This window comes from Anabrus simplex, chromosome 2 (assembly GCF_040414725.1).
Source record: "Anabrus simplex isolate iqAnaSimp1 chromosome 2, ASM4041472v1, whole genome shotgun sequence".
Lineage (NCBI taxonomy): Eukaryota > Metazoa > Arthropoda > Insecta > Orthoptera > Tettigoniidae > Anabrus > Anabrus simplex.
The window spans coordinates 255,916,657-255,931,362 of NC_090266.1; the positions used below are offsets into that span (position 1 = coordinate 255,916,657).

Genomic DNA, 14,706 nt, shown 5'->3' on the forward strand with positions numbered 1-14,706 from the left:
TACAAAGTTTTAAAATTGATCTGATATTTGTGAAAAGGGTTGTTGTAAATTTTGTGAAACAATATTTTCTCATTACTGGGTGATCATAGCCGTAAAAAATTCGACTTGTTATGAAGCTCATGAGAATGTCAGGCTAAAATTAAAATTGCTTTTTGCCCGGATGCACTTGTTGACTTTATATTTAATTGAGTGGTTATGAAAGAAGAAAGCAGCACGTCCGCGGAGCGGTGTTGTCTAGCTGGCCTATTTGCCGTGCCAACTGAACTCTCACTGCTCTGTACCATCATTGAGTTATGTAGAGTTACTTCGCAATGAATGTGTAGTGATGTGTTGTGGGGTGCGAAAGTGGAATAAGGGAAAAACATGCCAGATGTCGAAGAGTGGTATTTTTCTCCATAACCCAGAAATACAAATATACAAATTTCACAAGTTTAACACATCCCACCATTACTATTGGTATCTTGAAAAGAGGATACACTTCCAATAAGCACTATCACCTAGCCCTGAGTGAAGATAAGTTTCAACGACCTGGCCAATAATCGAACACGGGACCCTTATGTCCAAAAACCAACGTGCTGGCCATCAGTTACAAAGTCTGACAAAGAGTAAAGGATGCTTTGACACACACTGTAGGGGATTAAATTATTTCTGCCTGGAAAAAGTACTTATCTGATCATTACGGTTTTACCAAACCTTAATACATCTTAAAGTAACTATTTGTTGATCGGTATACAAAGCTTTTAATTCATCTGATATTTGTGAATAGGGTTGTGGTAAATTTTGTGAAACAATATTTTCTCATTACTGGGGGTTCATAGCCATAAAACATTTGGCTTGTTATGAAGCAGTGAAGATTCTCACAGTATCTTTCATTTTGCCTGCTATTCTCGTTCGCGTAGAAATGAGACATTTTGAAGAAATAATGACTTCTTCTCTACTTCTGAGGAAAGTAAGTTTCCAAATAATTCTGCAAAGTGCACTGACGCATTAATCACTAACAAAATGAAGAGGTCCTTTTCATAAGCCACAACTTATGGCGAAATACGAGATATACTACGTAATTCTATCGTTCATATACTGAGCGCTAATCCAATAAAGGTTTTAAACAACTGATTAAAAAACAAAAATGCATTTATTGTACAGCAGGGAATGGCTACTTGATGTTCAATCCGGCAACGTCACTAGGGTCTCCAGGGCCAAGAGCATTGTTCTCACCGGCTGGCAGGCTGCTTTTTCTCACAAAACCAACCAATTAAATATAAATCAATATAAAATCAACAATTGCATGGAACACAGGCAAAAAGCAGTTTTAATTTTAGGGTGACATTCTCATAAGCTTCATAACAAACCCAATTTTTATGGCTATTATCACCCAGCAATGAGAAAATATTGTTTCACAAAATTTACAACCTTTTTCATAAATATCAGATGAAATTATAACTTCATATACAGATTAACAATAAGTTACTTTAAGACTATTAAAGTTCTGTAACGGTCAGATCAATACTTTTAAAGTTATGAAGTTTCAAAGTGAGCGCTCCATTGGAAATGGAAAAAATACCGGCACTTTTTTTGTTCAGCCTGTGTTAAAATTGTTACTGGGTATGATAAAAATTTCTACTCCACATAATTAAACATAGAGAAAAATGAGCTAAATTTTGGTGTAGCTTGGTTTTTATTAACGTATTAACTTGGATGTCTGTACTTTTCTCCACAACAGTACGTGTGTTGCAGGCATGATGGAGGGGTTGATAGCAAGGTAGGGAGTATGTTGGCAAGGAGAATGGGAGTGGCCTGAAGTGTGGACATAGGGGAGGGTATGGAATGGGAAGAAAACTTAGAATGCTGATTCGTGTTTAGATGAGACTACTTGTTCAAAGAACAATTAAAAAAACTTATCAATTACCACATTTATAAGATGTTGATATTCTTGGATAACTCATTCAGATTGCCTACAGAGTTGAATTTTTGGTCAATATTAATAAAGATATTTTCATATACTGTATATTCAAAAGGAGACCTTTCCTAGTTGTAAAAAGAATGTTTTTCTATTGAATAAAAAGAACGATGAAAATCTGAGATATGGTCAGCGAAGGCTGAAAATATGTTGTACTGTTTTGCTTTAACATGTTCCTGGTAACGAATATAAAAACCACGGCCAGTTTGCCCAATAAATGAAACTGGGCATTGGGTACATGTCAATTTGCAAACATAGGAGTTCGAAAGTTTGTTAAGTTTATGAGTTTATAGTATGTAGGTATACTTTCACCTCTACTGTTTACAATAGTGGCGAGTAACATAATGAGGGTAGCAAATGGAACATTAAGAGGTACAGGAATGAACACCAAGATGGATAGAAAAAACATATGGATGGATACAAAACATATTCTGGCATAATTAATACTGAATGAACAATGAAAGTAAGAAAATGTGGTGTAGCCAATACTTGATAATATTTATCGAAAATCTTAGTTTTGTGTCATTATTTCCAATTTCCTTAACACACATATATATATATTTTGCTAGTGGCTTTTACGTCGCACTGACACAGATAGGTCTTATGGCGACAAAGGGATAGGAAAGCCCTAGGAGTGGGAAGGAAGCGGCCGTGGCCTTAATTAAGGTACAGCCCCAGCATTTGTCTGGTGTGAAAATGGGAAACCACAGAAAACCATTTTCAGGGCTGCCGACAGTGGGGTTTGAACCCACTACCTCCTGGATGCAAGCTCACAGCCGCGCGGGGTTATAATTCTTCTAAGTCATACTTTAGTATTTTTCCATTTTGCCTCTCCAAGTCACTTCTCTGGGTTACATCGAGTTTAACACATTTAAGTACCAAAGCTATCAATTACTGACGATCTGAGGAAAGGATGACATCAAAATATAGCTTGATACAAGACAATTCCACAACAGCAAATGAGAATAAATCTTCAAAACATGGAAGACGAAGATAATGACAGGAGGAACTGTCTTCAGAGGTAAATTAAAACAAATTTCAAGACTGGATATGAAAATTAACAGGATGCTAGAAAGGCTCAAGAGATGATCTACAGGACATATAGGAAATAACTACTGTAACACTTATGGCTTTGTCAAAACCAGTAATAAAGGAAAATAAGAGACAACTGCATATTATTGGCTTCTGGCAAGTTACAAGAATCTTGTAGCACAAAATTCCATCATCTTGTCATCTGTCAAGACCAAGTGGTAAGAAACGACGTAACATAAAATAATATCATCAAAAACAAACAGCAGTGCTGAAACTTCAGAGAAATATGGTACAGTAAAAAAGTAGAGATATACAGAATCGGGACTATGGTTCCCTGGCCCGACTATAACTGGATATGGGAAAATCATAGCAATGACACTCCTTTGTAGTTAAGAAAACACAAAAATTTCACTTACCAGCCATTTATTCCTATATAATATCCTAAGTCGAGAATGGCTTGAGCATCTTCTTTAGTTCCATCAAATGAGTGAACAACTCCTCCACATAGAACATCACTTTTATAATTCAGCACCTCCAGCAAATCATTAAAAGCACTGCGACAATGGAGAAATACTGGAAGGCGCAGAGCTCCAACTAGCTGTAGTTGCTGTTCAAAGAAACTGAATAATGCACTATTAGATTATTAGTAATACAATTTTTCCTACAAAAGGATTGTATCAAAAAGGAAAATGGTACCTTAATTGAATTTCTTTAGGACAGAAATGCAGTCTGTCATAATCCAAACCACATTCACCAATGGCAACTACTTTGCCTTTATTTGCTTGAGCAAGTTTCCCAAGATCTGCTAAGTATTTTTCAGGATCTCCTGACTGATGGAATTCCTTACATGAAGTTGGATGGCATCCTACAGTGCAGAACAGATTCTCTGAAATTAAAAAAAAGGAAAAAAAGACAGTAATTCCCTGCTAATGGACACAACTAACAATAAGATCAACCGAACAATTATCTCTACAACAGTTTAAGAAAGATCCACTGTTGGAATAAGGGAATGGAATGTACCGAAGTTGAACAAATCAATGGAAACCCCTACGGCTACTTATAACAATATACATTTATGTATGCCAACAAAAAAAATTTGCATCCATGTCTTGTATTTGCTAGGAAGTTAATACTTTGATAACTTTCTTTTTTCAGATAACCTGTGGATTGTATGGTGTTGTGTTGATGCACTGTCAGGTCTTAAAAGAAGATATAATACTGATAACTATTTGGTTATCCAGCATTGTGACAACACTTTCCAAGTTATTGGGTCTATGTACTGTTAAGTTACAGGAAGTCTAACCAATCTGAATATAAAATATGTTCTGTTAGTCACAGGAGGAGGAGAAAGGACAGACTTAAAAACCTGTTATTAAAGTGACATCAGAGAGCAGAATACTCATGCCAGAGGTGCAATTAGCAAGCCCCTGCAAGAATATAACTTATACTTTAATAAAAATTAGTAAAATAAAGATGAATCCTAAATGTCTGCACAAGTGAGATGCAATTTGAATCCCAGTCACTGCATGAGGAATTTTGAAATGGCCGGATTGAGTGTCTCAGACGGTCGAGGCGCTGGTCTTCTGACCTCGACTTGGCAGGTTCGATCCTGGCTCAGTCCGGTGGAATTTGAAGGTGCTCAAGTACGACAGCCTCGTGTCAGTAGATTTACTGTCACATAAAAGAACTCCTGCGAGACTAAATTCTGGTACCTCGGCATCTCCGAAAACCAAAAAAGTAGTTAGTGGGACGTAAAGCCAATAACATTATTATTAATTTTGAAATGAGAAGTCATGTCCCTGTGGTAGGGTTTCCACATAAAACTGCAAGCTTCATATCATTTCTTTAAAGTGCTGCTGACTGGGAATATGTCATATGAATAGACAAATCATCCTTCACACTGATTCTCACCACAGGAGATGCTTAGGTAAACTGTCTAAATACCACAATTTAGAATGGTGGAAAAACTACCATTGCTTGGGGAAAGGATGATATGAATTTCTACAGGTCACAATCACACTCATCAATAAATGTCTAGGACTTAGTTGTTCTTATTTGTGATGTTATCTAGACCATTAGTCCACTGAATAGTTTGATGCAACCCTTTATGCCAAATTGCCAATTCTATTAACATCCTCACCTCTATGTGGCAGATGTGTTGAACATTTTCTGTTTGCTTTATTCATGTCTTGGCCAGCCCCTACGGTTTTTACCCTCACATTTCCTTCAAATCAGGGAGTAAAACAAATCATGATTTTTATTTAAAAAATCAAAATCAATGAATTTTTATTTAAATCATGTTTATTTAATTTAAATCAGATTTTTTTCAATTTCACCGTTTTACTAATCATTTGATATTCTTTTCAGAATTTGTGTATGCATAATTGTTTATTAAGTACAAAAGATGAATAATGAAGATTCAATATAAATTCTGTACTTTAACAATATTTTGAATTGGTGTATGATATACTGAAATATATACCTTAAACCAGTTTTTCTGTCTCATACCTTACTCTTTTAAGTAAAAAACACAAACTAGAAACTGTTCTTTACACCAAGCCTGTTTCTAAACTAGTTCATCTTCAATCACATTTATAAATTCCTTATGTAAGTGCCTATACAAAAACACTACCTTGGATGCTTTGTCTACATCAAGTCTGTTATTTAACTCTGAATAAACAACACCAAACATAGAAAACACACATTGTACACTTGAGGATGATGCTCTAGCTGATAAAGAGTTGCATAACTTTGTCTTGGTACCAACTTGTCGATGATATTTTCTTGAGATTTAAACCACTGCAAAGCAGATACACCTTGCACCATTTCATTAGTGAACATCATTGAAAAGAAGGGTTGAAATTTTTATTAATATTTCACAAGTATTTATAGAAATTAAGTTCCCCCATATTTTTCCTGGGCAAACTTGAATGCACATTCATGCCTAGATGGATATAAAACATATTCTGACATAATTAATACTGAATGAACAATGAAAGAAAGGAAAGGTGGTGCAGTGAATGCTTGATAACATTTTTTGAACATCTTAGTTTTGTTCACTATTTCCATATTTCCTTAACACTTGTAATTCTTCTAAGTCATACTTTAGTATTTTTCAATACTTTCACTGCTTATTCAATGGTACAGTCACTTCTCTGGGTTACATCAAGTTAAACACATTTAAAACTTCTTCAGCATTTTGCTTTATTTGAAGGTCACTATCCTTCCTCTTAATGAATTTTTGAATCTTGTCACTATTTTCTTCAGAAATCTTTACAAGTATTGGCCAGTTTTAAATGTAAGGTAATCTTCACATAGTGGTCAGTTATGAACGTAAGATTGAAGACTGTCAGAAAATGCATTCCATCAAACTTCTTGAAGCAGGATTAATGATTGTCCTCCTTCACTCTTAAATTTTGCATTGGCAAAATGATTATTGCAGAAGTATTTCACAATTTCTACTACATGTTCCTTTATGTTTGGGGTATCCTTGCTAAGATCCTGAGAGCAAAGATTCAAAATATAAGTAGAGCAGTCATATGTAATTACATCAGCATCTTCCCTTTCTTCCATATCATTTATCATTTTTGCCACATTGCTTTCATTGTTTGTAATGGAGCTCTCATAACGTTTTACTGAATTTATTGCACGTACAATTAAGTACAGTAGTCTTGTGTGTGGAGATACCCAGATGTATCAACTGTGCTGAACAGAATAATAATAATAATAATAATAATAATAATAATAATAATAATAATAATAATAATAATAATAATGTTATTGGCCTTACGAACAACAAACTACTTTTACGGCTTTTAGAGATGCCATGGTGCCGGAATTTTGTCTCGCAGGATTTCTTTTATATGCCAGTAAATCTACTGACACAAGGCTGACATTTGAGCACCTTCAAATACCACCGGACTGAGCCAGGATTACACCTGCCAAGTTGGGGTCAAAACGCCAGCACCTCAACCATCTGAATCACTCAGCTCGACATGCTGAACAGATTTATGTCCCATTTTAACTGGTCACTGTAACACACACAATGGGCTCATAACACACATTTGACTGTCCATCTAAACTCATACAAACTGTATTCTCAAATAAAACCTTGAAAAATATCTCTCTCACTTTTATAAATTTCTTCAAGGAGTCCTGCTACTGCAGAAGATGATGGAGTATAGCCAGGTTGAAACTTACTTTGGGTCTTCTAAATTCTGAATTGTTAACTTAATGGAACAGAAGGAAGTGTTTGTAGCATAACAGAATTTTGCAACATGTTTATCCAAGTCCTCCTTTTGTTTTTCACAAGTTCGGATAACAAAGTGATTAGTCTGACTTGGTTTAATTTTTAGAGATGGTCCCTCAGTGGATAGCTGATTCATAAATAATGATGTCTTATGTTTTGATGCTCAAGATGAAACTAATGGATCTGTCTCTGAATTTTGATATTCATTACCAGATGTTGCAGTATCAACATTTTTTCCTCGATTCTCTTTTGTGCTGTTACATTTCTGAATATGTAACTTGCATTTAGCTTTAAGCTTTTAAATCTTCCCCATACTGGATCTAGTTTTCGGTGTGGATTACCCATTTTAAGTTGAAAGCAAACTTCTTGCAACACTTTTACAAGTACTGCACAACACACTCAATATAGCGACACATCTATTAAAAAAATGACTACTTAACTCTATCTCAAATGAACTGGGAGACAAAGTAAACAAAAAAACTTGGGAAATGAGTTGGAACAGCCAACCTTTTCTTAAAATATTTCAAAGTGTAAATTAATGTTATTTCCACATAAACACATGTACAAAATCTAATACCATTTAGCTTCAATTTCTGCTTCAGAAGAAGTTAAGTTTCAATTCTTAATCAATACTCGTGCATTAAAGTCAACTGTAAGAACAACCATGACTATATTTATTTAGCTGACATCCAACCCACATGCAGGAAGAGCTCTCTGTTTATGTGCGATAGTGCTTTTGCCATGCCAGTGAATCTGTTTAATAATAAGAGTTTCTTTCTTATTAATATTTAGTAATCTAGCATTGTTAGGTTGGCAGTCAGCCTTTGTTTTGGTGTTCAGGATGTAGATAACTGTTGTAAGTGAAATGTTTCATATGCTTTTACTTTAAATTTTAATATCCTGAGCTTTGATCACTGCTTGTACTGCACAACCTCAATTTTCATTCACTATTCATCTGATTTTATTCCCATGTATATTTTTACCAGAGTTGGAAGAAGGTATGCTATAATTAGGCCTTTCAAACTAGTAACATAAAAGTAATTGAGAAGTCTCCACCTTATCACAACACAGTTATATACCTCACACAATGGCATTTTTAAGCCAATAGATAATCCACTAATATATCAACAAACAATCTTTCAATGTCTGATTCAATTGGACTATTAATGAAGGTACAATCTCCCATATGTGATGTTTTTGTAATTATATAAATCTTTTTGTGTGTCAGCTGAGGATGATCCCTTACGGATCGAAACCGGTACTGACAGAATTTACTACTTTAGTAAATAAATTAATGTATTGATAAGGTGGAGACTTCTCAATTACTTTTATGTTGTAGTATCTATCAATGTCCGCCTCTGTGGTGTAGTGGTTAGCGTAATTAGCTGCCACCCCCGGAGGCCCGGGTTCGATTCCCGGCTCTGCCACGAAATTTGAAAAAGTGGTACGAGGGCTGGAACGGGGTCCACTCAGCCTCGGGAGGTCAACTGAGTAGAGGTGGGTTCGATTCCCACCTCAGCCATCCTGGAAGTGGTTTTCCGTGGTTTCCCACTTCTCCTCCAGGCGAATGCCGGGATGGTACCTAACTTAAGGCCACGGCCGCTTCCTTCCCTCTTCCTTGCCTATCCCTTCCAATCTTCCTATCCCTCCACAAGGCCCCTGTTCAGCATAGCAGGTGAGGCCGCCTGGGCGAGTTACTGGTCATACTCCCCAGTTGTATCCCCCGACCAAGAGTCTGAAGCTCCAGGACACTGCCCTTGCGGCGGTAGAGGTGGGATCCCTCGCTAAGTCCGAGGGAAAAACCGAACCTGGAGGGTAAACAGTTGATGATGATGATGATCTATCAATACGGACACGAAGCTAATAGATTATAATAACTTTCAAACTAGTATCGTTGTTTAGGACTTAACCACTGCTTGCACTTAACCACAATTTATATCCACACTAGTTCAATCTTTCCGAGGCTTCAGTACACTTGCCATCACTTAGACTTTTATTATGATGGGTTCGCTACTCCCAAAGGCATTTTAGAGCTACTGCCAGCCGAAACTTGTAGACCGCTCCTAACATGGAGAACAGATGCCTTTTGTAGCCGCTCCTCTGGAGTACAGATGCTACAGCTGATATGGGGTTTCAGTGGCATTTCCACCACTGATGCCCATTTCCCTTCTATAAGGACTCTCCGCCCTTAGCCATTGGTCCTTATAGTGGGTCAGGCTATTTACTGCCTCCCAACACTCGGCGTGGAGACATTGGCTGTATGGTTTACTCCATTACCATAGCAGATTAACTGGCCTGGATGTTAACTATGCAGAACCAAAGTAAGATACAAACAGCTGAAATGAGGTTCTTAAGGAGCTTACAGGGAAAGACGAGATAGAATACGAAATGAGGAAATAAGGAGAAGCGTGGGAGTGTGTAAACTTCAAGAAGAGACTGATATAGCAAAGCTAAAATGGTTTGGACACGTGATGAGAATGCCAGGAGAGAGAATACCAAAGAGAGCATTCATGGATATAGAGACTGGAAAGAGGCGTAGGGGACATCCTAGAATGAGATGGCTGTGAGCTTGCATCCGGGAGATAGTAGGTTCGAATCCCACTATCGGCAGCCCTGAAAATGGTTTTCCGTGGTTTCCCATTTTCACACCAGGCAAATGCTGGGCCTGTACCTTAATTAAGGCCACGGCCGCTTCCTTCCAACTCCTAGGCCTTTCCTATCCCATCGTCGCCATAAGACCTATCTGTGTCGGTGCGACGTAAAGCCCCTAGCAAAAAAAAAAAAAAAAAGAATTAGATGGAGGAGCTCTGTTGTGGACTGTATTGCAAACAGAGGAGTCGACAGCAATAAAGTACTAGAAGAGGAATGGTGGAAAGATCGAGTAAGGTGGAGGGCTTTGGAACATACCATACCCAGGGAGAATCTGGAAAAGGGAATGAATGATGATGAAGAAGAAGACTAGTTCATAGGAAGAAGGGATAAACCATAAACTCATCCCATTCCTCTCTGGACAGTCCCTTCACTTTCACATTCATCTATTCCCATCACTGGAGATTCATTTTTGTACAAATTTTAAATGATCTTTCTTTACTAGGTTACAATCATTTTCAACAATATCAAAATATCACACAGAATATTTAAGAATATTACCTTCAGGGAAGAAGAAACATTTTTTAAATTACTCATCTGGGCAAGGATGTACACTGTCTCACTTTTGATTCTTCTATATAAGAAAACTTAATTTTTATACAATTCCAAACATGCAGGATGGGTACCAAAGCACCACACAATATACCTCAAGCAATAAGACAATAAGAAAGCAAACTGATTTTAAGAAGTTGGTTTTTATGTCAATTTTGAACAATGGGCAGCAGGTAATAAGATGAGAATAAGTAAGCCAACTGATTTTAGTCCCAGATATTGATTATAAAAAATAAACAGATTTAAATCTTCTAGTAAATTTCTTTTGAGCAACTTGAATCAGTATCTCTTCATTTGTAATCAGATCTATCCATCTCACATTCATCATCATCATCTGGTAACATTTTGAAGTCTCTTTCTTTCTACACCAGAGAGTTTCATTTCCAAACAATGTCATGTTCCACACATACATATCATTCTACTATGCATGTCTATGAGGTGAGCAAAAATTCTTGTTTTAATGATAAAACACTTTTCTTTGGCTAGTCTACATTATGCTGTCCTTTTGCCATAACTGATTATTCTATTAGTTAAAAGGCAACATTCATAATTTTTTAAATAATAATATTGATTTTAGGCCCACTAAGTACTTTAAAGTTTTTCGGAGATACTGAGGTGCTAGAATTGTGTCCCACAGGAGTTCTTTAACGTTTCAGTACATCTATCATCTCAAGGCTGACATATTTGAGCACCTTTAAATATCACTGGACTAAGCCAAGGTCAAACCCACCAATTTGAGCTCAGAAGGCTAGCGCTCTACTGCCTGAGCTACCCAGCTTACTTTTTTTTTTTAAAGACTTTTCCTAATCTTTCTTTTTACAACATCACCTGAATTTATTCAACTACATTTCATTACACATGTTTTAGGTTTCATTATTTATATCTTCTACTCCTTCTTCAATTTCTCCTGATCCTCTACAGATATAAAATATCTGCAAATCTCAGCTTTTCGAGCACCTCTTCATGAACTCTCATATCTTCATGAAGTTTCCTTTACCTTCTGTTCTATACAAATATTAAAAAGGAAGAAAGGATAAACCATAAACTCATCCCATTCCTTTCTGGACAGTTCTTTCACTTTCACATTCATCAATTCCCACCACTGGAAATTCATTTTTGTACAAATTTTAAATGCTATTTCGTTACTAGGTTACAATCATCTTCAACAATATCAAATGCCTCTTCCAGATCTATAAATCCAATACACACAGACTTGCTCTTCTTAATTCCACCTTCTAAGATCAGTTGTAGGTAAGGGCTGATTCATGCATTATATTTTTTTCAAAGCCAAACTTATCTCACAATTAATCTTCAACTTATGTAGTAAGGCTAACGATACACAGTCGGGTACCAAAGTACCTGGTGTGTTCAATTATTTCCCATGTTACAAAGGATATCACACAAAAGACCTATTCAGGTTATGTTTTCTACTACACGGGATTCTTTAACACAGTGTATTAAAAAGTAGCAATTTTTCCTCCCTTTTCATTTTATATTCAGTAATTGTGAATATGCCTTTTTTTTCAATATGTGGCATTCCACTTCGGACAGTATTGTCACATTTTACAATCAGAAATTTTGGCATTTTTGAATGTGTTTATGCATTTATTTGCTATTTATCTCAAGAATTTATTCAACTACATTTCATTACACATGTTTTAGGTTTCATTATTTATATCTTGTACTCCTTCTTCAAGGCTATCGCCATTATCATTCTTCAATTTCTCCTGATCCTCTACAGATATAAAATATCTAAAATAAAATGTTAATGAACATTTTAACAAGGATATTAGAACTCTATAGTTCCATTACATTTTTTGTTTTTTATTGTGTTTTTGTCAAAATAAAATTTTTATCCACTTTTCTAGAATATATGAGACGTTTTGAAATTTTTGTGTATTTAGCTTATTTTAAGGTTGTAATCTTGTTATGTGCTAATTTCTGTGGCTTGGTTCTAAAAGGGCCAATGTCAAAAAACCTGTTTTCGAGCTATGAGCAAGTTTTGCTTATAGTTTGTCAATTATTTTTTTCAACAACTGACTTTAAATAACTTTATACTTTCTTTGTGGAAGTCACCTTATTAAACGCAAATTTTTTCTATCGTATTCTTTAAAAATTGCCAGGTCTCTAATCTTTATTGGTAATCTAACATTATTGGCAAGGGCTTATTTAATTAAACGTTAACTGTTCGTTTAGTACTTTAACAGAGACATTGGTCCTTTTAACATGTTGCAAGCCAGGATAAAACACGTTTGTATCAGTTAATATCTCAATTTCGATAAAAAATGACATTGGCCCTTTTAGAACCAAGCCACAGATTTATTCTTTAAACGTTTTCCTTTTCTATTAATGAAGATGGTACCACAGGTATCGAAACTAGTAAAACAACATGAAATAAATATTTCTATCATATAATGAAGTGTTGATTAGGTGGAACATCTAACCCCAATTCCTTTAAGATGTATAACCTTGTTACTGCAATTACCCCAATGAAGATCTTTCCTTATATTAACACCTAGGTACTTGCAGAGAACTCCATGATGTACTTTCACCCCATCAACATAGTACCATATAATCCCGAATACCACACGCGTTTTTTCCCGCTAAATATTGGTTCTAAATCTTGGGTGGAGGTCATATTCAAGCCGTTCATTCTGGTAAATATTTACTATGTTTACATGGAGTATTGAAATAGATTTGAATACGGTTACCGTACTTAATATTGCACATGTAAATGGGCACTGAGGTCTTATTATGTTTTAGTTGCGTTCTAGAAAACAAGATCGATTTTTTCTCAACATGATTACAGTGGCATGTAAAAGCAAAATGCAAGGTAATGAAATGTGGTAAATCAAAGAATATGGGTAAATATACGGTAAATATGAAAGCCGCTGCTGCGTATGCTCAATCGTCATTTGTTTCGCAAGTGTTGTTGGCATGCTGGGTGCACGAATAGCTGATCTCGTGGGATATCGTACTTTGCGAGAGTCGAGACTGTTGGTTACGGAAGTCTACCTCGCTCACATTCGAGTTCCGTACCTGTCCCGTGAAAGAGCAGTCTCGATTGTAAACGATGGATTCAAAATGGCGTCTGCAACCATTTACTGTGCGTGAGAAACTTGAAGTTGTAAGCGAAGCTGAAATATAACGAAATCATGCTATTGGCAGAAAGTATGATATTGATGAATCGTGTATTCGTGATTGGCAGAAGAAGGAAAAACTTCTAAAAAGTAACGGTGATCGCAGGATGATCCACAGGCGGAGTGCAGAGTTTCCGGAAATTGAAGAACGACTCCACAAATTTGTGATAGAAAAACGTGAGTTAGGATATGGTGTTTCTAGTGAAATGTGTCAACTGGAAGCACTAGAGGCCTCAAAACAACTCAAAATGCAGGGTTTTACTGCAAGTCGTGGATGGATCCGAAGGGATTGTGCATTCAGAGACGTACGTCTATTTCACAATGTCTCCCTGGGGCGTATGAAGAAAAATTAACGGCCTTTCAGAGTCACATTATTCATTTGAGGAAGCAAAATTCTTATTTGCTGTCACAAATTGGGAATGCTGACCAGACACCTGTCTAGTTTGAAATGCCGTTGGAAAATACAGTGGATACGAAGGATTTGAAAATTGTAACCATCAGAACAATCCTAAAAAAATTCACTTCACTGGCCTGGATGTTATACTCCTGTCTTTTTGTCAGTGTCAAAGTCTCCACTGCGTATAAATTAATTCAGTACTTCTTCAGCAATAATCACATCCCCTACCTTGTAATATTACATAATCACCATTCATCTTCACCAACTACCCTCTTTATCAATAGAGACTAAGTGCAATCTACCTACATATTTTGCTGGGTCTGTGATAGTTATTCTCACCAATTCTAAGAAACTATGAACTTCAAACGAAGTTTAGCTTTAAGTTTTTGGATAAGAGTGAACATACTCAAATTCAGTGATAGAAATGTTTACTTCTTTACCCATTGATGAGATTTAAGCACATTGTGTGAACTGTTCCATTTTTCCTTTCTGATTCTCTAGTCCAATTTTTGCTTGCTAGGTCATCAAAATTATGTACGGTTTCCTCTTTTAGAAACGTGTTATATTCTGATCCCAATGGTCAGAAAATTAACTGATGAAGATTCTTGTAACTGTTCTATACCACAGTTTCACTCCCTATCTACTGATCTGGGTGAACATATTGCTATTTCCATTCCATGCAGAAAGAAAGAAGAAGAAAAAAAAACACACTGAAAACATGGCATATGGA

At 36.1% G+C, this 14,706-nt stretch overlaps 1 protein-coding gene across 2 annotated transcripts in view; it reads right to left on the reverse strand.

Annotated features, from left to right (window-relative positions):
* The window catches only part of LOC136864032 (deoxyribonuclease TATDN1), a 157,383-nt gene that overhangs the window by 84,490 nt on the left and 58,187 nt on the right, over window positions 1-14,706 (reverse strand). For both annotated transcript variants that reach the window (XM_067140548.2, XM_067140549.2), the window contains 2 exons: window positions 3,686-3,875; window positions 3,406-3,609 (listed from right to left, as the gene is read on the reverse strand). In XM_067140548.2, coding sequence (XP_066996649.2) covers window positions 3,406-3,609; window positions 3,686-3,875 — 394 coding nt within the window. The remainder of the gene's footprint in view (window positions 1-3,405; window positions 3,610-3,685; window positions 3,876-14,706) is intronic.